The 23,240-nt window shown below is 41.7% G+C and overlaps 1 protein-coding gene across 2 annotated transcripts; it reads left to right on the plus strand.

Moving 5' to 3' along the window:
* Positions 1 to 553: 553 nt before the first annotated feature.
* gnb1l (guanine nucleotide binding protein (G protein), beta polypeptide 1-like) lies at positions 554 to 22,639 on the plus strand. 2 transcript variants are annotated; one of them, XM_047592467.1, is made up of 7 exons: positions 554 to 656; positions 5,845 to 6,016; positions 6,357 to 6,479; positions 6,665 to 6,827; positions 9,962 to 10,054; positions 16,170 to 16,385; positions 22,079 to 22,639. In XM_047592467.1, the coding sequence occupies exons 2-7, from the start codon at positions 5,907 to 5,909 to the stop codon at positions 22,355 to 22,357; spliced, it is 984 nt and encodes a 327-aa protein (XP_047448423.1). In that variant the 5' UTR covers positions 554 to 656; positions 5,845 to 5,906; the 3' UTR covers positions 22,358 to 22,639. The 2 variants fall into 2 exon arrangements, with proteins under 2 accessions (XP_047448423.1, XP_047448422.1); XM_047592466.1 differs by lacking the exon at positions 554 to 656 and adding an exon at positions 5,201 to 5,436.
* Positions 22,640 to 23,240: the final 601 nt, after the last annotated feature.

Here is a 23,240-nt window from a genome sequence, read left to right on the forward strand (position 1 = left end):
CCATGAAAGGGGCCTGTGTGCTCTATGGATTAGGGACTTCTGTTTTCTCTGTCTCTCTTTCTCAATTAGACTGACAAGGATGGGGGGAAAGGTAAAAGAAAAAAAAAGACTCTCCTGTTTGTGCTGTATTATAAGGGTTTGCAAATTGTACATTTAGGCCTACTGCCCATTTCTGGTGTGTGTGTTTTGTTTTTTTTGTTTGTTTGTTTTTTGATTATTTTTTAAACCGACATTATATGCTGATTTAAAATTATTATTACATTTTTTGGCCCTACACATGGCAGGAATTTAAAGGAGTAACTGATGTGAAGTCTGCATTCTTATCTTAAATCGGAACAGACTGGGGAAACATTCTAACAATTATGCTGAGTGAGATTATTGCCAGTTTTGTTGTGAAATACCTTAACAATCTTTTTGTTCCTACATCTCATTATTCATATGTTCTTAAAAATTTATCAAAATAGTGAACACATTCGCAGACAGTTATGGGGGCGTGGAAGCTGAAAGACTACAAGCTGAGGAGAGACTTCTGTTCAGGCACTTTCAGGGACAGCTCATCTGTTGTAAATAAAGGTCCTTCCATTCCGGCGCATGTTTTGTATCTCCAGAGCTCCCGACTTCCTGACTACTGTGAAATCACCGGTCTCACTGAAATGGTATTTTGTCAGCGTTTGTTTAAGCGTCTTCTTCGTTTTTGTTCCTCGTGAGGAACCTATGATACAGAGCAGGTGTAGACGTTGTTCGTGGACGTTGCTGTAGTTAGTTGCTAGCTTGTTGCTAAGGTCAGCGCGTTTGTCTTTTTAACCGGAGTGCTTACAGATAAACGTTTATTTAGAAATGTGTTTAGCCCAGTATTTAGGCAGTAATTCAGTATGATAATGTCCTATTATAAGTTGCAACCGAGTGGTATAGAGTAAACCACATACAAAACTACATTCAAAACTGTGACTACCTAATAACAAACTCTTGTCCGTCTATTAACGTAATATCAAGTGTTTCTCATACATGTTGTCTTTTAACTCGACTGAATCCCCTCTTGCGCTGGTATATAAGAGGACAGCAGGAATATTAGTGGAATAGTTATATAACTTAAGCAAAACTTATTAATATATATAGTAGTATGAAATAAAACTTTAAGGATGTAGGCCAATGTAAGACAGATATAACAAGGAACTTGGATCATAAGAAAGGGAAAAGAATCCACGTTAAATTACCACAAACTACCAAAGTGAACTAAATTCCTTGGTTTGCTATGATTGTTCATAGATAAGCCTCATGAAATGTCTTGATATTAGCTATAATGCCTCTGCAGGAGAACTGAAAAGAAAATTAAACATTAAACTATTTTCTCTACTGTACATAAGCTTAATTAATACGCCTATAATATGTCTTGTAATTGTTTATTTTCTTTTAGCAGATTCAAGTTAATATCGAGATGTGAAAGTGCAATCTTTTTTTATTACTATTATTTTTGTCTTCATTGTTTGGAAATTTAAATGAATTATTATTAGACTTTTGGTGACATGAGTCTTTTTAGTTGTTGGAGCGTCTTTACTCAGGTTACTGTGTCATCCATGATAACCTGCAGATACACAGCTGTGGTATACTGGGTTTTATTTAACTTGCTAAATAAGGTAGAGGAGTTCTGGTTGAGCGCCGGAAACTGTTCATCATTTACAAGTACTTGCCGTTCTTTCATACATTTCACCGTCGGTTACTCAGTCTGGATACAGTCAGTCATCACACCCCAGGAGATGACTGACAGCTGAAACTGTGGGGGATGTGATGTCTGACAAAGTATAACATGTTGTTATTTCCTGTGTTCTTGATCCCCTGCTGCACGATGTCTTATTGGGATTACAGCACTATAAACATTTACTCGTTTTCAAATCTTTGCTATACTGACAACAAAATCCTCATTCATCCGAAAGCCATCACACCCCTGTCTGTTGACGTATGATGACACTTGAGCTGTCGACCCTCTTGTGTCCCTTTGTCCTCTTGTGCCCAGGTAAATGACCTCATGGAGGAAATAGGTGATCAGGCAAACAGATAAGGCTCCTGGTACCTGTTGACCACAGTCAGAACCTCCTAAATCAGGACCCTCTGACACAGTGCTCCATCAGCTCCTGCCTCAATGACACCCACAAGGCATTGAGGCCTTATCTGCAGTGGCCCCTGCTTAGCATTCACGCCATTCACGCGAACAATGCTACCTCTTCCCGCTCATTGGATCTGTGACTGACAGTGGGTGTTGGTGTACTTGTGTCGGACTTCAGCCTCTATCTGCCACTGGGCTGTTTATCCAGCCCAGATACCTCCACCAAGACACAATAAAGGGTGTGTGTCTTCCTTACCACTTCCCAAGCTGTTTTTCTAACTGCACTTTTATAATGGGCCTTGCTCTCTATTTGGCACATTGGTTTCCTCCTCAAAAGGACCTGTAATACTTGGGGGAGGGTGAAGGCAGAAGGGGTGACTAATGGTCGCAGAGCCACCCACTGACCGGCCAGCGAGGTGGAAATGCCATCATGGTCAGACGATGACAAGCTGGGAAGCAGCAGATATGACCTTTGCTTTTGATAAACAGCAGAATGAATAATGAATAATGGTTTGATGTGGCAGTTATGGACAGAGTTTATTTCTTCTTTAGTCTTTTTAGCAAAGACGTTCCAGAGAAGAAATATTATTAGTTTGACAAGTAATAAAGTTGCATTTTCACTTGAAAGCATATCTCGAATGGAGCTTTTGAGTTATGTGTAATCTACTTTGGGTTTTCATCACGCAGCTCAGATCTCATATTTGAAGAGGCTGATATCAGAGCACAGGATCTTGGGATCCCATGCCTACATAATGGCTCCTATGAAGCGGGGGCATTATAAAGCTTCTATAATAAGGCCCTGTGATCAGTATATCCCACCCTCCCTGCTCTTATTTATGAATGGCAGAGTTTGACAAGAGCCAGCGTATTTGGGTAGCTACCGATCACATGATACCGCCACTAAATGAGGAATGTGGACAGGACCCCCCCGTGGAAAAAAAACTTTGATGCCCCATATCATAACGAATACTGTCTCCGTCCCCTCCTCCTTCAAGCCCTCATATGAGCAGGGATGCTGAAGAGGGGAACGGGCGCTGCAGTCGAGGGGCTGCACAGATAGTGGCTGTGTTTGATCTGAAGGTCGCCAGCCCCTTGCTGGTGTTGAGAGATCCTTGGCTGACGAGGCTGGCTCTTATTTAATAACATGAAGGGGAAGCGGACCTTTCTCTCATAATTAGGCCTAATTACCCCATAGGTGTGGACAGACGGCCCAAGAAGAGACAAACTGCCTTTATCCACGGACTTAGAGTCAGATTACCCAGAGCTGTCTTATCTGACTCAGGTCCAGCAGGAGCCTCAGTCCTCTCTTGCCTCGTCCCACCGCTCCAGCCTCAGCTCAGTTCTAATAATCAGTCAGCCTGATTTGTTATGCCTCATCCACGACACACATTTTGAAGTACGCTATTTGATGTGGACGTGTTTAATTAGAAGGTGACTGCAGAGGAATTTAGTAGCGATCTATTTTCTAGTCACTTCACGAAAGCTTAATGTTTCTTAAAACATTTAGACGTACTTACAAATTGATGTGATTGACACCCTGTCACTCTCTTGTTTGTTTGTAGTATCTGTCTGTCCCTTCCTGTGCTGCCTGCATGTTTGTGTTTGGGTTTGTGGGTGACTCACATGCAGCCACAACAGCAGACTCATTGTTAGGAGAAGTTCGCTGACTGGAAATGCTGACGCATGGAAAACAGAAGGAAGTAGTGGTGGGGGAAAGTGGCGATTGTACCCATCTTTTAGGTCTGAGGTTGTTTTTTTCAGTCCTTGAGCCCTGCACAGCGATGTCTCCATCACTGATCCTACAGTTGACAGTGAGCTGTGACTGGCACTGGATAGTTTTACAGCCTCTGGTCTTTAGACAATGAAAACAACCAGTTTCAGGCTGCTGTGTCCATGACACATCTCCATGCAGGCATGCTGCAAGAGGACAATAAGGGAGGCTTAATCCACCTGTTATCAGGGTGAGCCTGCCCCTGTCACACACTGACACAAGCACAGGACTAGGCTCAGGAATGCAGCCTTACCCACCCATTCACAGAAGGAGTAGCTTAACTGATAGACCCTCAGAAAAACACTGCTGACAGTTATTTGTCATTTTCTTCATACCACACAAAAACAAGTTTGTACAGTTGTTTGCTGACGCCTTTCCTGTTAGATCAGTTCTGAGGTAGGGTTTAATACCTAATGGTCTTAACTGAAACTGTCAATTATATATACTATACTATACTTCTCTGAATATATGACATATGCGTTTTTGTTTTAATTTTACATATTCAGGGTGTAATTTGAGCTATCCTTTCTGAAGTGATCCTGGGAAAATGTATCACTTTGTAAACGTTCATCGTGTTCTCATGATGTCAAACCCATGCTAACCCTTGGGGGCTCACTGTTTCCTTGTGAGACCATCAGATTGCAGTGTTGTGTGCTTAATTAGGCAGACTGGTCAGGGGTCTCTGTCTCTCCGCTTCACAGATTCACATGGACAATTTAACCACTAACCTCCTGAAATGAGCTGCTCCTGAATGCCTCGGGCTCCAGTTTCAGTGTCTGCTGATTGCACAGGGCAAGGGTTATGATAAGTAAAAGTTGAGGAGGGGGGTGAGCGGTGGTATTTTGTGGGTTGGGTGACAGTTTTGCTAACTGACCAGTGTTAATTATGGATGCTTTCCAAAATATCTTTTATTCATCATTTATTTATGTCTTCACAACGTTACCTGCTTTCCAAATTTAAGCTCCATTCAGTTTGGAAAACTTGCCATTGTTCCTCTTTAGATTTAGACTTTCAGGTCGCTTCTTTCTCTTCTTGTAATCCCTGACTGACTTCACAGTGTTGAGATCAGTGCTCTTTGGAAGCTACGTCATCTGCTAAAGGACTTGTCTTGAGGATACTTTTCAGTGACCCTGTCTGCAAGTTTGGGCATGCCATCATACAATCTCAGACTGATCAGATTCCTAGTTTCTGCTCCTTAATGGATAAGACCTTTTCCCACTTATGTGTTTATCAATACTTTCTAGAGTTAGAGTCGTTATGTTTGCTAGGATCTTGTGGAGTTTTATTACTCATGAACCTGCATTAAGTGTTTTTGAGGCCTATGTACAAGGGATGTAACATCCTGATCCTTTTTGGTATATATAGGCGAACCATATTAACCATGTGCTGATAATAACCAAGCGTCGCTGACAAGTGATTGCACTGCAATTTAATGTTGAAGCATCGTTTCCTTGAAGCGTATTTGCGGTCGGCTTGGTTTCCTCAGCTCCCCGGCCTACAAACGACATAAAAGCCTGAGCTGTTACCTGTGCCTCTGGGACAACGGCTGTTGATCACAGGCGGAGTGAGAAGCCTGAATCTCCGTCTGTTTACAGTAATTAAGCTGTCAGGGATTGTGATTTATGACGTATTGAGTAAGAGAAGTGTTATCACGTAGACCAGAAAGAGGAAGACAGAGAGGGAGAGGGAGGCCACGGGGTTTTGTAGCTGCCAACAATAGAAAAAAAAAAAAAAATACAGACAGTGCTTTAATCACGACTGTCTGTTGTGTAGAAGAGAATGGCTGGAAGGAAAAACAGATAGAACATGAAAGTCTGGACGTTCATCTTATAGTTCCCTAGAAGAGGCCAGTTATGAATCGTTATCTCTTTGTTCCTTATTTCTGCGTCTTATTGGCTGTGTTGGTGGAGAGAGCCTGCTTGCAGCGATTCCCTTCCCCACTCTATTCATTTAATAATATTTTCTCTTGCAGCGACCACAATGACACAGGTTTGCGGCCTCCTCGCATACACAAGTTGATTGCACGACGGAGGGATGTCTCGTCCCGCTCCGTCCCCCATCTATACCCTTAGGGGGGCTGGTGGCCCTCTTAACGCTCTCCACTTCAGCTGCCATGGAAGGGACACTCCCCTCTTATTTTCTGGGTGAGTCATGTTTTGACTATTCATCTTCCAGTGAAGTGAAGATTTTAAATAGATAGGTATAAATAAATACATCATTCATAAAAGTCAAATTCATGTAGACAGGTTTGTTAGTTGATTGCGTGTGATAAGCAGACATAAAGCTATTGAGTCAGCGTTTGCTTGAGGATTGACAAGATGTAAGAAGTTATTTAAGGCCAACTATCGTGCACCAAGAATTTCAGGTTTATTTGTTTGGATAAGACATCAATGTTTTTCCTTCCCTTTCTGAGCAGTGTTGTATTGAAAAGGTTCTGAAACGTATAAAAGAGCCTTTTTTAAAGCAGCATCTTGGGTTTTTCAGGTCGGGGAAGGGTGCCATTCATATGTGGAACCTGAACAGCAGGAGGGTTGAGAAGGTTGTAGAAGGACATTCTGGCAGCTCAGTCATCTGGCTCAACACACTGCAGCCAGATACCCTCATCACGTAATGTCTAACCCGATCATCTCCTATTAAAGATTCATGAACGTGAAATATTATTTACGCTTTTAGTGTTGTCCACCAGACAATTTATGTGGTAAACATTTTGTTATTGTGGTTATGAAGCATGAAGATGATCGGTGATGAAAAATCTAAAACATTTGTCTCTTTTTGTTGTTGGTGTTGAGCAGTCAGGGGCGGGACATGCAGGTCTGTCTGTGGGATTTGAGTGAAGGTCGCAGTGAGCTGGTGGAGTCGTTGTGGACCGGCAGCGTTGGGTTCTGTCAGTGCACCACGCTGGAGACGAGCCCTACAAACTACCTGCTGGCTTTTGCTGGCCAACAGACAGAAGAGGTCAGACATCAGCACTGGAAGTTGTCACTCATTAAATTCTGTTTCCTGCAGCGATCTGCCGTAACCAAGGCAACCTTCAAAATGAAATTTGAAATGTGTCAAGCTAAATATTTGTCAGAAGTGAAAGTAAGCTCAACTGAAATAAATTCACTTTGTGTTTGTACTACATTAGTAACAATCCAGATTGCCCCAAGGTGCTTTAAAGAACTCAGACCTTGAAGCACTAACGGTGGCAAAAAAAACAAAAAAAATGTTAGTGGCAAAGAAAAAATTTTAACACCAAGAAATCTTGAAATAACCCAGCTCGTATGGGGGGAACCATCTGCTAGAGGCTGGCCAGGTAGTCGGACTGAAAAAGAAAAAGACAATGTGGCGGCTAATTACATATAATACTATATGATATGATAGGACATAATACCATCAATAGGAATTATTTCAATTCAATAGTTGCTTCTGTTATTATATAAATAGATTTTACAGGAAGAAATTTCCTTAAACATCTGGATTGTGCAAATTCTATAAATCTTTTTTTTATTATTATTATTAATTGCCAGTTGTTAATGCGGTTTGTTAAACTTTAATTTTTCAATTTAATTATGGGAAATTATCGAGGTGCCCTCCAGATTTAAGTATCCACTGGCACAGGTTGTTGTGCTTTCATGAAGGTAACCTTTGAATTTACTGGCTGGTAGGAGGTAGGCAGGTTAATTTATTAACCAGCCTGTAAGGACTTGACCAGACTTGCTGTTACCAGTTTGCGTGATTGACGTTAAGTGTTCACACATATTTGTGGCTTTCAGTGTAGTGTATTTGTGGAAAATTGTGTTCCGTTGGAATAGTTTTTTTTCTTACATCAAAGTCCTTTTCATATTTTGACAACTCTTATTTGAATGGTTTGAATCCAGTCCAGGAGCAGGAAACTTGTTGTGAGTCAGTGTAACATATGAGCGTCTGTTTTGCAGCCAACATTTGTCAAATGGTAATCTAAGTGGCATCATTAACAACCCAGCCTCCATGCCATGAGTCAGAGAGCACATTGCAAGGACGGGGACTAAATACCAGCTAAATGTCAGTTAATTTTGGCTGTAGTTAGTAGCGTTGAAAGCACCTAATGGCTGTGTGGGTGGGCCTACAAAACAAGTGTAATTTTAATGCTCTTTTCCAGATTTGACTAAAGGACGTATTTCTGCTTCGAAACCTACTTTGTATTTATCTGATAAAATAATCAAAGCGACTTTTCAGTTTTCATTTCTAATCTTAGACCGGTGGGTTAGAAAGTCCGCGTCCTGACTGTGCGCTAGAATCAAATCACAGTTTGGTCTGCCTTGTATTTCATTCTCAACACCCATAAGCCCGCACGGTTTTGTGTGTCTGAGCGGTGAGATAGGATGGGGAGAGGGCAGCCAGCTATTCAGGCATCTTTTATTGCCTCCAGATTCATGTTACTTGCTCCTCCGTGGAGGAGCCACACTTGAAAGGGACAGAGCGGTCACCTGATCCTGTCAAACGTGCCTCCGCTAACCCCGGTCCAGCAGGCCAGGCACTGGGGCGCCTGTGACTCCCAGCACCTCAATAATGCCATTGTCCCAACAGACACAGACAGAACACACCTACACACCGATAAAAGGCAGACCAAACAGGCCACTGCCGATTTTGTCATTTGGTATCTCCACCCCATTCCGCAGACATAACTGCCCAAGACAGATGCTTATCATGCAAGTAAAACGCCCACATAAATGAATTCCCCCTTGAAACAATACATAGGCACTTGCAGAGCTAGCACAATGGTATGAGTTAGTGCTGTAGGCAAAATACAGGTCAATATTTAGATATGTAACCAAGAAAACAGACAACAGTTTCCTACTGAGCTAATTCAGGCGGTTTCACTGTTTACTGCTCACAGTGAGATCCCCGCCAGCAGATTGCTGCCGCGGCAGAAACATTAATTAATAGTGTGGGTGTTTTATTTATGGGCAGTTTGATGCCACACAAGAACAGTGATCACCTGAGGCACAGACAAGTCCTTAAAGGCCCTCTTTGTCAGGCACGCAGAGGTAAACATACAGGACAGATGTGGCCTAGCGCTAAAATACAGATCGCTCCCTTAAAGGGCTGTTTAATCTGAGGCCTAATGAGGATGAATATGCGAATCATCAGCGCAGAGGAAGTCAAAGGAATGAACTTTGGTAGTGATGTGGGTACAAACACACACACAGAGGCATTCACTTTATCACTGGCTTCATTAGTCGGTGTATTTCTATCAGAATCATTGCCAGTGTGTGCAGGAAAACAGCACTCATGTCGCAGGGTCAGGCTTTAGCAGGATTTATTATAGACATGAGGACGGCTGCTCCGCACTGATGGATGGTACAGTACTGCGAGTTGGAGACACTCTGATCCGTGGAGGTCCTACAAAACAATGACAGATTCAGTTTACAGCTTTCTGATTTCAATTCAGAAGACAGACAAATCATGACTTGGCAGGCAGCTTGCAGACATAATATACGTGTTACAGCAATTTTATGTGTATATGTAACTATGTCCCAAAAATGAAAACGGATCAATTAAACATGAACACATTAGGTTTTAATGGGTACACTTCCAACTAAGATGAACCGAAGAAAACCACCTTCAGTTGTGTATATGCTCTCTTTCTAGCCATGCTAGTGGTGTGGCTTCCAGGGTGGCAGGCAGTCAGCTGGCCCACCAGTTTGGTTCAGGTTGAAACATCTTGAGAAGTTGGGTGGGTTCTTGAAAATTGGTTCAATATTACCTTGTGCGTGACTTTTGCGAGCTAACCTCCCCACAGAACCGACTGCAATTAACCTGAGGACGCCATCATCTGATCAGTCAAATACATGTAATATGTTAATGGAAAAATATTTCTTATTTATCAAGGTTAGGGCAGGATTTTAAAATCAATAATACTACAATTTATTGGTCATCTGAAGATGAGAATACTTTGGTAATAATCCCCCGACTTTTCATTTTGACCTCAACATATGTGTGCAGTTAAATATCTTAAATAAATCCCTTACTTAATGCAGAACTGACTTAGAGATGCTTGAATGAATGTAATGTGAACACATTCTGTTATAGATTTTTAATATCTAGTTGTTATGTGTTCTCCACAGATCAAGATTATTGAGGTGCCCAGTAAGACGCCAGTCTGCACCCTGGTACCAGAAGCAAAGCTGGGGATGGTCATGTGTATCAAACTGTGGCAGGTAAACACCAGGCAGCACCCAAGTGTCATTTAAAAAGCTACTTCTGGGGCTTTTGACCTCAACCTTAAACAGTAGCACAGTGCCGCCACCCTCCACCCATTGCACATAAAGTTCAACAAGTTCACTTTGACAACCAGATGATTATGTACTTTCTCCTGATTGGTCGGCAGCAAAGGATGAGACACAATAATAGGAAAGTCAACAAAAATGCACGTATAAGACGCGGCACATGATTTACAGCCCAACAACTTGTCCTGGGCCATTTTTCCGTTTCTTCTTAGCTGGCAGCGAATCTCAGCGCTGTAATTAGAGCGTTTGGAAGGGCTGGGGGTTCACAGCCATATATCACCCTGCAGCTGTACATCCAATCTAATCTGGGCAGAAAGTTTGCTTTCTGTTTTGTAAATGCTGTCGAAGGTTTTATTTTCCAGCCATTAACTGGACCCTGTGATTATTTTTATGGTTAATTATTAACTCTTTGGGTTTGGGCTTCGGGGAGAGACTGAACGGGGTTTGTAGACTTATGCAAGAGTGTGGATGGTTTGCATAAATTTTACTGGCACTGCAGTTTACAGGCAACAGAAATCAAAACACATAATTTTAACCCCAGAGCGAGACGCGTTGCTGGCCCGTGCACATTCAGTCATCTTTTCCTGTAATACTAATTACAGTTACTTTAGAGTCGCATACAAACCATAAAGCTAACATTATGTTTGTGTTATTATAGAGGCGAGTTATAGTTAAAGTCTCAGTTCCTCGAACACTGTGTTTGTATTTTCCTTTGTTTCCCTTTGATTTCACTGTTGCAACCACCTTTCATCATCTGATTTATGAACCGATGCTGGCTCAGTGTTGAGTGCCAGGAAACATAATGATCAATTATATCATTATAAATTATATAATATCATTGTAATACAGCACAGGCAGCTGTCTAACTTCAAAGACGAAAGGCCCAGGTGACTGTAAATCATTTCTGGCTGATTCCTTTCAAGGCCGAGGCATGTTCATCTGTTATGCTGACTGAATGACTGGAGAGGTCCAGGCGCTGGGAAGAGAGTCAAAACCTAGTCTCTGTGTGCATTTGTGAATGTCTATAAACCCTTCTTTCATTCACTATCATACACACACACACACACACACGCAGAGGCTGGAAACCCTAACCCGCACATTCTGTCAGTCACAAGAACAAAAAAAAATTAAAAATCCTCATCTTGTCTTTCACATGAAATGCTCATATGCTGCCCACTGTTTCCTTAACCTCACCCAGCGGGAGGCAGCAGCTGACACAGCCATCCCCTCTCTCCACCTTGTCTCTCTGTCACACACACACTCCAGGAAGAAGCCACTGACAATTATCTCTTCCCTCTGTCTTCCCACTCACCATCATCTCCTCTCTTCTTCCCACCATTGGGACGAGAAGTGATTATCCTTTTTCATTTCTAAGGCAGACTCACCAACAGATTTATTGCCGGCCTTTAAGACCTCTCTGCTGGAGTTTATGGAAACGATTAAATGCAGTGTTAAATAACACTTTCTTCTTGTTTCAGCCTCCCCCCCCTTGAACAATCCCACCCAACCTTTACTTTATATGCTCTAAAAGGTGACAGAGATTATTGTCTGATTTATCTGCATGTGGATGGTTGTGAAGCGGCGAACAATAGAGAGTGAGAGTAGGGAGAAAGTGGCTCCACATGTGGGTTTGACTTGTGCGAGGATGTCAGACTGGGCCGGGAGGACAGTAGTGATATATGATGTGCAAGGCTTTTAATGTGAACAGAGGCTGGCGGGGAAAAGGAAATGTTCCTATACAGATATCCATCACTCTCAGCTCATCACCTTGCTGCCTTGTGCCCATGACATCATGATGGGGCCGGTACAAAAACCGAAGGAAACGATTGGTTCCTTATGTTGTAGCAGTGCCTGCCTGAGGCCTGTGGCGGCCACATCATCAAACAAGCTGTTGGTCACCGGGATGTTCATGATTTTGGCTGGAATTACTACACAAGGACCTGACTCAGAATATTTAATGCATTGATGATGCTGCTAGTGCTCTAATTACATTTATATGTTTGAAAGCCTGTGTTATTTATTTATTTTTTTTTGTGACAGAAAATATCCAGAAACAGTGCAATATGTATTCACCAATAAATGGTGTACCCTGCATTACACTAAATGTTAATTCACCGCACTCCATAACTAAGGGAATAAGAAAACTCTTTTACCAGGAGAGCAGTATGTGTGTGTGCGTGATATCATCGTTTTTGCGGGTACTATTCTGTGCCATGGTGCAGCACATTATGTGTCAGAAAATTAATTTTGAATTCACCATCTCCAAATAATAACTGGATCCACTTAAAATTTCATCCTTCAGTATGTTTAAAAATTGCTCAATGGACAAATGCAAATTTCTCTTTGTCACATTTGTCTGAAACAGACCGTACTGAACTGCTTTAAGGCTTGAAACCAAACATTTTCTCCTTGCTATTCCTTGCGTTCACATATATATTATTAATTCTAAAAATGGTTGCTATTCTAGGGAAGTGCAAATCAGGGTAAACCGGTCCATCATGCAGGGCACTAAATCTGTTTTAATAATTCGTTCGATAGGAAAATACTAGCATATAGCATAATAACTATGTAAACGATAGAGCTGGTTCTTTTTCTGGTTGGAATAAATACATCGCTTTTATATGATTTACTTGTGGACTAAACATCAGGTGATGTGACGAGTTTCTTGGAGGGTCAGAAACATGGAGGAAGCAAAAAACTATTTTCACAAGCCTTTCAAAAGATCAGCAAAGTTTCGATGTGATCTGTCTCAACCCGTCGTAGCCTTTTTTTTTTTTTTTTATTGAATGAAGTCAGTCTTGTTTGAGGTTGTGGCGTGTAAATGCGTACCTCACATCAGATCATTTATTCAGCATCCATGTAGACGGTTAAATTGAAATGTCTAATTAGAATGATTTGTTTTGGATTAAAGATGTGAACAGGTAAATGTATCCTATGGCAGCCATCGTCCTCCACACATTAAAAAAACTACCAGTCATTTAATCTGTCCATAACACTTAAATGTCCCCACTGGTCTGGTGACATATTTCACTTTATTACTGAGGTAATATTCAGCCTTTTTTTGCCCTGAAATTAAGAGCCCCTTAATGTTTGACAATCTTTTCACAAATTGGATAATTGTTTTAAAATCCGTGTCTTCCAGTCTATTATTAGCTGTCATTATGTTATGAATATGAATATCATCTAATATCTACGCAATTTGTAAGAAAAAAATCACAGCATTATTAACTGTGAAATTAATCAACAAGAAACATGGTTTGTGTAAATTTAGAAATGTCAAGAAATGGAGATGGATCCGATTATAGATCTGAAGATTGTACAGCCTTATACACCGTAGTCAAACTAAATTATTTCTGACGGAAGGTCAATGAAACACATTGGATTTTAGGAAATAGTGGGCATTTTTCACTGTTATTGTCATCTTTAAATTAATCAACAGCTAAAATAATCTACCAGGAGATGTACGGATTTACGTTGGAAACACTGAGGAGTGAAAGTTAATTTAAATGGATTCATTCTGCCACTATTACTATGTTTTCTGTATTTGTTTTAGCTTCTTGTAGTGCACATGTTGCCTCAGCAGCACGGGGATTTAAACCTCCTCATAAAATGTGTGTGTTCTAAGGGTACGGACAAGGAATGAACTTAACAAAAAAAGACAGATTCATGGCCGTACATCACTTTAAGGCATAAATATGTGGTCCAAAATGCATTTCCTTATTCACGGTGCTCGGCAGCCACAAAATTCTCCCTCCTGCTTCCTACACACGATCTACTCTTTAATGCATTGCAGTGATTTCAGTAAAAGTAACTGTTTCTGACTGATTTCTTAACTTCAGCACCAGCATTCGTCGCTCAGTTTCACTCTAAATAGCTGACTAGCGCTTTGGTGATGTAATTACAGATCAATGCCAAAATGACACACAAGCACACAGATGTACATTTTGTCATATGTTTCTTTTAAAATAGAGTGTAGAGACTGCTGCTTATAATACTCAAATTCTTAATAATGATATTGATTTTAACAAGACGCAGTGAGAATATTGTAATGCATGGTTATTATTGCCCTGCCATTACACTGTAATGTGCTGCATTATATAGCTCTGAAAACAGCTGGACCCAACCTAGTATCTGTTATTGTAGAGAAGATACGGTTTCTTTGATTGGTCCTGCGTCTCCGACCAGCTTCCACCCATCTGTCTTTCCAGCTGTTCTCTGGTGATGAATCTCCTCCCACAGCCCCAGCCCCACTCCAGCAGAGAGCCCTCTTGTAGAAAGGCCTGTGGAGGATATAATGAATTAGGTGTCTACCCAGGGTTCCCCGACCTCTGACCCATGACATCATCAATCAAGGAGGTCCTACACTTAAGTGAAACGGTGGGCCCCAAGCCTGGAACGCTTAGCCCGGGCCCTGCCGGCAAGCAGCGGCCACTGATTTTCACTTGTTTTTATTTGTTTTCACAGTCCCTCAGTGTTCGTCCTCGCTGACGTGTTTGGAAGGAATACACGACTCTGTCTATAATTTGTTTAAAGCTGGAAGAAGAGAAATATAGAGCGTTAAGTGAGAAGAGGACTCGAAGATGGATGAAAAATGGCCGACAAGGCCTCGATACACATATGGAAAAAATTTCTTTCCCTCCTGGATTCTGCATGGTACTGTTTTAGAAGGGGACGCCTGATGGTATTTTAAAGCAAATGCGTGAGCCAGTAAGTGTACACCTGTGTGTTCGTAGCCCCTGACAATTGTCCCACAGCCCCATGTGATGTCTTCTAATCTTGGACATTCACACTCCGTTGCATTGGTTGATTTGAAGGTGTGCACTCTAATCTTGCAGGTGTAGTTTTGAAGAAATTTGGATTTTCAGGAAGGCAGTGAAATTTCATAAGGTGTCCCTCCCTCACCCTTTATTCATTCCTCCTTCTTCTCTTCCCTCTCTCATTCCTTTCCTTTTCGCCTGCAGCAATGCAAAGATACATGAAGCACTTACTTTTTATCGGCACATCTTTGTACTCTCTCACACCGGCGTGATTTATTTGCTCGGCTGTGCCTTCCACACAGCCTCTGCGCCTGTTATCATGCTCACTCATGTAGAGGAAGCCAGCTAGCACTGAGAGGTTATCTGGGACTCCCAACTGTGGAAGGGTGCCACTTTATCATTCTCTTTAAATGTTGCACTCTTCAGTTTTCCCTTTTAATATGCGTGTAACTACATTTTGTACTCGCCACAGGTCGCTCTGTATGTATTTAGCAGACTTTGTTTGCTTGCCTGTTTCTGCACCTGGTTTCATTTCATTTCGTCCAATTTGAAAGATTTACTATGATGGATTCACCATTTGTAAACATTGTAGCTGGATCTGCAGTGTCCTAAACGGGGGTAAGATGGGGATAAGCAAGATTACCTGGGTACTTGTACGTGCTTTGGAACATGAGCATGCAGGTGTATGGAGGTGAAGTAGTAAGCGATAATTAGTTCACATTTACCTGTGTTAAAAAGTAAGTAATTAGTCTGTTTTTTAAAAGAAATATATATATATATATATATATATATATAGTATATTTATTATGCATAAAATATAGCTAATATTCTATGGTAAAAACATAAACAAAATATAAAACAATATAAAATGTACAATGTCTGATGAGTTTTAAGGCATGTAAAGAAAATCAGAACTGCTCTTGGAGCAGTAGTATTAGCAGTGGTAACACCACTATGATTTTTTGCGTGTGCTAGATTTATCTGTGCTGGCTGCAAGGTCTGTGGCTCCTTAATACAGATGAGGAGTAAAGTGAGGAGTGGTGTAATGGAGTGCTGGAAAGAAAGAGCAGCAGCCTGACGAATGGAGCCCGCAAAGGCTCTCCAAGTGTCAGCGGGAGCTTCCCGGATGATAACCTCTGCTCCTCTCAGCTTCCAGCACCACGCAGCGGTTTCTGTGGTTTTTACTGCACAACTTTACTCTCCCATCTTCACTCACACTACTCTTTGTATTCTCTCGTCCCATGTTGCTATCCCTCCTCCTTCCTCTTGTCATCCTCCCTCACTTCCAGCCAGACTCGGGTCCTGGACCTCTCCTGTTGGCTGGATACGAGGATGGTTCCCTGTTGCTGTGGGATGTCACCCAGAGGTCCGAGCTAAGCCAAGTCAAAGCCCACCCTGAGCCCGTCATGTGCCTGACCTTTGACACCAAGCGTCTGAGAGGCATATCAGGCTCTTCTGAGAAGAAACTGTCTTCCTGGAGGCTGGATGAGCAGAACAACCTGCAGGTCAGCAGAGGACAGGCCTAGAGGGGGTAGTAATGTCTAGTAACTCTAAGCAGTTTTTTTTTCTTGATAAATCCCTCCCTTCCCCAACAGGTTTACTAAATTCCCTTGCTTCACTTATACCAGCTATCATTTCAAAATGGGTTTAGTTGAATTTATTTGAAGTAGATGACTTAAAGCTATTCAGTATTATAGTAAAATATTACAAAAATGCTGTGAGTATTTCAAAGCAGTCCAGTTGTTAGTGGTTATTTCTGATGCTGTTCAACTGTCAGTGTTGAGGTTATTTTGACAAATGTTGCATTTAAATTTCTGCTTAAGCTTAGGATTTGCCAGCCACCTATTTATGTGTTATATTTATTCATTATAATTATTATTGTTAATATTTATATTAATGTTAATATAATATAAAAAAAATATTTTAGCTATATACTGTGTGTGTGTGTGGGTACGTAGATATGTATCGTTTTAATTAATAAAATAGTTCTAGCTATAAAACACATAAAAGTATCCACCAAGGTACACGTACCTCTTGATGTTGGTTACTGAAGTGTTCCTGGTCAAGTTGCTGAACACCCCGACCTGCTGCTAATCCTGCTAACAACTAACCGTTGCACACGAGAGTCAGTAAAAACCTGTAAAATATTATTTTTAAAAGAAAAGGTAATGGAGGAGATGGGAGCAGAGAAGTGTTGCCTTTCTCCAGGCTTGCTTGCAAAACATTAGGGGCCAAAGAGGAAGAGGCTCAGCAGGGCTCCAGGGGCCATAAATCAGCTGCTGGTTACACAGCATTGGCAGGACTAGGGGCCAAGGGTGAGCTGAAGCTGTCACTCCAGAGCCTAACCACCCACATACACACTGACATAGCCACGCATTAGTCTTGGTTATTGTTGTTCAAAATACCTAATATGGGTAGAACTAATATTCCATTATTATATTATATAATTATATTTAAGTGTGGCCGCTGGATTTAAAAATATATATACTTGTCTGTGAAGTTCCAGAATTGTTTTTAGTCTTTTATTATTATTATTATTTTACAGTTTATAGAAAAATGTACATGTATTTAATTTAGCAGTTAACATAAACAACCCAGTCCAACATTCCTTTTGTATCAGGGAACTGCTAACATGCATACTTAGCCTAGAACACAATGTTTACAGATTCTCACACACACTTTCATATGTCGCACTAAAAAGGATCACATCAGCTTTGTGCCTTCATTTATTTGACATAACAGCCAAGGCTTCAGGGACCTAACGCCTCATTTGAAGTTGTATTTTCTCTTGATTTCATGAGCAAAAGGGAATGCTCCCATTTTTCAGCCAACCCCCATGAATCAGAGCCAAGGTGAACCTGAGGCTGATATAGTACGCTTCTGCACAGCGAAGGGGTATTATTCTTTCCAAGGCCTTTTACAAATGAATGCTTGAATTAGAAATATTTGCAAAGCCCCATATTTTCACCCTGAAAAGGTGTCTAGAACAACACTACGAAGGATTTGATTCAATATACCAAAAACAGGAGGAGAATGGTTATTGGGTTTATTTTGCTCAAGGAACAAAATATTGATTCAGCATGTAATCCAGGATGAGGATGACAGGAAAAAAGCACAAGGAGAGGGAAAGGATCCAACAGGGGCTTTTAAATTATTCTCAAGTGCAGCTCAGTGTGACGTCCAGACAGCTATCCTCAGTTCTTCCCACAAAAGTATTTTTGTGCGGCCGAAGTAAGGGGGCAAGGGGAGCCTGCCGGGTGGCGGACCCGGACCCTGACGGACGACCCGTGAGAGGTAATAAAAATATCAAGACCTCAGAGGCCCCTTAACTAAACAAAAAACACATCTGCAGTAAAGGGAACAGTAGTTCACAGTGGGAGGCTGCAATAAAGGCTGAGGAGGCTCTAAGTGCCACAGCATCCCACTTCCCACAAATTACCCCTGCGATACAGTCCAGTGTAGTGGAAATGGCTGGTAAGGCAGATGGACTCTTTGTGAAATGGAGGGGAAACTAAATGTGACACAACACAGTGCTGTTATGATTTAGTGAAGCTGAAAGGTTGTGAAGAGAGCTTATCAAGGCCAGATAAAGACAGATAGACCCAGGAATGGAGGTTAATGTATTACACATGGCTCCCAGAGGCCTTTATCTGCTGTTTGACCTGGCTGGCTGATATCGTGTGATAGTAATGAGGCATCATCGTCTGTATTATTTTTCTGCTTTCCGTCGAGCATGCATTTTTGGGAATGTATCAGGGTGAGACCGTGAGGACGTGGGTGTTGGGGTTTACAAGCTGTAGAGCCAGATGGACATATATTTAGGCGGCGGCCACTGTTGCATTGACAAGTGCGACGATGGGTTTCTCCAGGAGAAAGAGAAAGACAGAGGTTGAGGACTGGAGGAACAGAAAGCAGGTACTGACAGAGGAAGATTAGCAGTGTAAATCAAGCATGTCTGACAGCAAGCTTTTTTTTTGACACTGCTGACAGTTCTCTGCTTGTTTACTGCAATTTCAAAATATCCCCTCTGTCTCCTACAGTTGTTGCCTTCATGGATTCCTCATGAAACTAGATTTCTTGCACCGCTAGTCTAGAGGTGACCGGTCTTTTGGGTCAGATCAGGCCCAACTTCAGTCTGCTATTGGACTGCCGTATATGTGAGCTGCTGTTATAAAATTTCCGACTCTTTTATTGAACACCCCCACCTCCTCCTCCACCTCCTCTCTTTTGTGAATGGGACTGCTCACCTGTTTGACACATCCATCTCCTGTCAGCCAGAGCCAAGCTCTAACAGGCAAGGTGACAAAAGGCTGTAATCTCCTGCTGCCGAGTGTGATTCAGGGACAGGGTGTGTCAGAAATACCTGCGAAAAGCCTCCCAGCCGCTAGGCTCGAGTGAGTGAGCGATGATGGGACGTTTCAGTGGATCACTGTGAACACTGAGATTGGTGCCAAGTGTGAGGGGGAAAGACGGGGAGAAAAGTGGAGCAAGGCATGAGTGAAACCTGCCCTTTGATTATCGGCAGTGTCGGTGAGATGCTACAAAAGAGGATCCTTAACCGTGAGTTTGTGTTGGATCTGTCGTAGACCCACAGAGCGTGGAAAGTCTTGTGGGCCCAGCTGCTAGCAGAGATGGTAGCCTCCTGACAGCTGAGAAAGCTGGCGGATAGACAGCAAACCTGCTGTGTGTGTGTCTGCATGCTGTAACACAGGCCAGGAAGGAGTGTTCCAACAAAAAAAAAAGAATGATGAAGCCCAAAGATGGATTCTGTCTGTGACGGGATAGTCAAGAAGACTCTCCTGTTAGGATTTCAATGCAGATTGAGATGCTTCATGTCTCTTACTGCATTTTGTTGATATCCATTCTGTTGTTATATAGCTGTGCAGCAAGAGCAGAACAGTTAGAAAAGACACATAAGTTATTTATGAGAAACAAAGTTTTCAAGGGATGCAAACAAATATATTTTTTAGTATACTTGATATGCTAATAATTTTCTCAATGCATTAGTCCTTCACATAAACAATGTTGGCTGCCTTTTTCTGTTTGCAGTTTCCAAAGATAAACTATTTTACTTTCAAAGACAAGCAAATATTCAATAAGTTGGAACCAGCATGCTATTTTATTTTTGCTACCAGGGAAACCGGTAGCCTTGCTTTGTCCAAAATGACATATTCCAGTTTTCTTTAAATGACGTTAACAAGAAAATGCGATTTTTTATTTTTTTTTTTATCATTATATGATAATCCTTCTTGTACTGCAGTGTTAAACTAAACATGAACAGATTCTGTAGGTAAGCCAAACTGATATTGCAGGCTGGCTGCAGCCAACATTTATTTTAATGACTGATTATATGTCGGTTATTTTTTGTGATCAATGGATGAATTAATCTACAAAATGTCATAAAATAATGACAAATCTGAACAGATCAAAACCCATCGTGATGCACTAAAATGTTTCATTCCAGCCAACTATACCAAATTAGTTATGACTAAAGATACGGCACATGTGGAATTTTTGCTTGATGAATGACTTAAAACAGTTAATTGAATCACAGGATTGTTTGTTATTTTCTCATTAACTAATTCATTCATTAGCTGATTGTTGCATCGCTGTTGCCATGAAATCAGAGTAAACACTGATCGCAGGCAGCTTAGGAACCAGCATGGCTCCACATGAGCATCATTCATTTTAAATTATAGTGCAGGACAACCCCTCTCTCACCATTTTTTCTCTCTGCCGTCTCAGGCAGAAAGTAAAAACAATTAGCCAGCCGACCTTGCTGAATGACCATTACTACACGATTAGCCATTTACTGCTCACAACTGACCCTTTAATGAAACAAATGCCTTTTCCTGACACAAACTATGGGAAGCAAAACAAACAAAAACAGACACTTAAACCCATCATTATCAGGAGTCTAATGCAAACCAGATGGAGAGAGGTAGAGGCATACCAACCCCTTGAGGTAATAACAAAGCTCCAAACAATCTATCACCCCTCAGTTTTCTTTGTATCTGTGTTTCTGGCTAGTTTGGTCAAAGCACCCACACACTATTTCACACTAGTGGTACCAGCGATGATGGTTTGATTAGCAAAAAAAAATCACATCACTGTCTGTTCTGAACTTAGCTTTCTTTCTCTTATGATCAATGACATTCCTCCCTTCTCTCCCTTGCATTCCACTTTATCCACTTGGGCTATGAGTACCTGGCTTATATCTTCCACATGCAGCTTGTGGATGGTTCCTGCCCGGAACAGGAGCATGCAGATAAATTTCCCCAACATCTCCTCCTATTCAAGGCCATTAGTCTCCCCAGACACGACTTATGAAGTCAATTTTACGCTGTCCAGTTTGATTTCAGCTCCCATATCCAGATGTTTGTGTCCCATCTAGCGGACCAACCCAGATCCCTGCTCTGCAGGAAGAGCACGTTCTCTCCCCAGGAATGCCCACCACAGCAGGCCCTTTAGATAATGATCTTAGACGCCATTCATTATAATATGTCAGAATGTTACCCCTTTAGAGAGATTGATACAGTCTTTGGGACACTCTAGATCACAGGGAGAGGGGGCTGTGGCTAATCTTTAGCAGGCAGGCTTTACAACAGTGTATTTATCGGGTCTCTTTGCCTGCTGACCAAACCTTTCAGTGTGAATGTAATTCATCAGAGGTGCCTAGAGTAACAAGTTCTCTGCAAACATGCATTTCAGCGAGATGGTCGCTCTCATTCTTGAAAACTGTGACACAGGTAACTCAAAGCACTACCATGCTTGCAGAACAGGCCTCCCTAACTCCAAACCAAATAATGGGACGCAGAGAGATTTACTCGTGGCCCTCGTGCCATAATGTTTTATGGTTGATGATTGAGTCCCAGGAGTCTATGGCCAGTCTCAACAGATTCCAGCCTCATAGTTAGACCTCAGTCATCAGATCAGCTGAGAGTCTCTCCTTGTCAGTGGTTGCTTGTCCACAGTTTCCTACACCACAGTGATTAATCGATTTACTGATCTATTGGTATGTCTGATTTTTTTCCTCTTTATTGTTTTTTTACATCCAACAAAGAAACAGCTCCAGAGCATTTTTGTTTCTGATATTGTCGTGTGTGTAGGTACTTATTAAACGTGTATATGTGTCTTTGCATGCGTTTATTACGTCCAAATCCCTGTTAAGATCATCTTCTTCTTTGTGGTTTTGCAGCTACAGGACTGTGTGACGTTGGTCAACCCTGGGGTTTCACAGCTATGTATCAGAGAGGATGGGAAGCTTCTAGCTTCAGCGGGCTGGGACCACAGGGTACGGGTGTTTGGCTGGAAGAAGCTTCGACCGCTGGCAGTACTTCAGTACCACACTGACATGGTTCTCAGTGTGGCTTTCTCTGACCACCAGGACCCCAGACAAAGACTGCTAGCTGCAGGATCCAAGGACCAGCGGATCAGCCTTTGGTCAATATACAATGAGGCAGCTGACACCGGCTGAGTCTTTGAGAAGGATGTACAAACGTTGATCAGTACTTCATTTTCTATTCTCCATGCTGTTGAAGTGTTGCCCTTACACACTAATTTATGCTTTTCAGATACTGTTATCACACTTGAGTCACAGAAAAAATTATATCTACTAGGTTCAAAGAATCTTAAATCAGTGTAAAATTTGTCCTCCACTTACGTGGGTGCTATAACAATGCATGCTAAAATTTGTAGTATATTGAAAGTTACTGTTTTTTACAACATGACCCAAAATTAAACATTCTATTTTGAGTTATATTGACATATCCTGACCCTTATTCCAAATGTTACTAATACACCCACTCGTACAGTGTGCTATGTTTTTATCCATTTGTTTCTTAAAGACATTTATGAGTCAGCGGTGAGTATTTAGTAGGCAGGGAATGTGAAGATGTAGGAAAATTGCCCTGGATTACAAAACCAAAGACTGCATTCCAGTTCAAGACCTTATTTTCTCTCAGGATAATTCAGTGGGTTTTTTTATTGAATCGGAAAGTAACGGAGTAGAGCTGTACAGACGCTGTTCCTTTTGTTAGTAGGCCAATAGCTTTTAAATAGTTAATTAGGCCCTAGCTTACTTATTCAGCGCCCTGTTTGCTAAAGCCTGATGTGATGCGCTGTGCAGCTTTGTGATTGTGTTGACTTATCTGATGGGAGATTTGCTTCAGTGGACTTGAATTTGAGGTATACGGCGCACCTGAGCAGCTATGTAATCCTGTGTTGTTATTCTAGCAGGTTTTGGCTTAAAGCACAGGCCCTCCAGCCTGACCTGAGCTGTATTTGTCAAACAAGGTTAATCGGGGGTGGGACATGGTGAACAGAGAGGTGTTGGTTTTGTGGATGTGCTGATCAGCAGT

The sequence above is a fragment of the Mugil cephalus genome, chromosome 8 (assembly GCF_022458985.1).
Source record: "Mugil cephalus isolate CIBA_MC_2020 chromosome 8, CIBA_Mcephalus_1.1, whole genome shotgun sequence".
In the NCBI taxonomy this organism is placed as follows: Eukaryota; Metazoa; Chordata; class Actinopteri; order Mugiliformes; family Mugilidae; genus Mugil; species Mugil cephalus.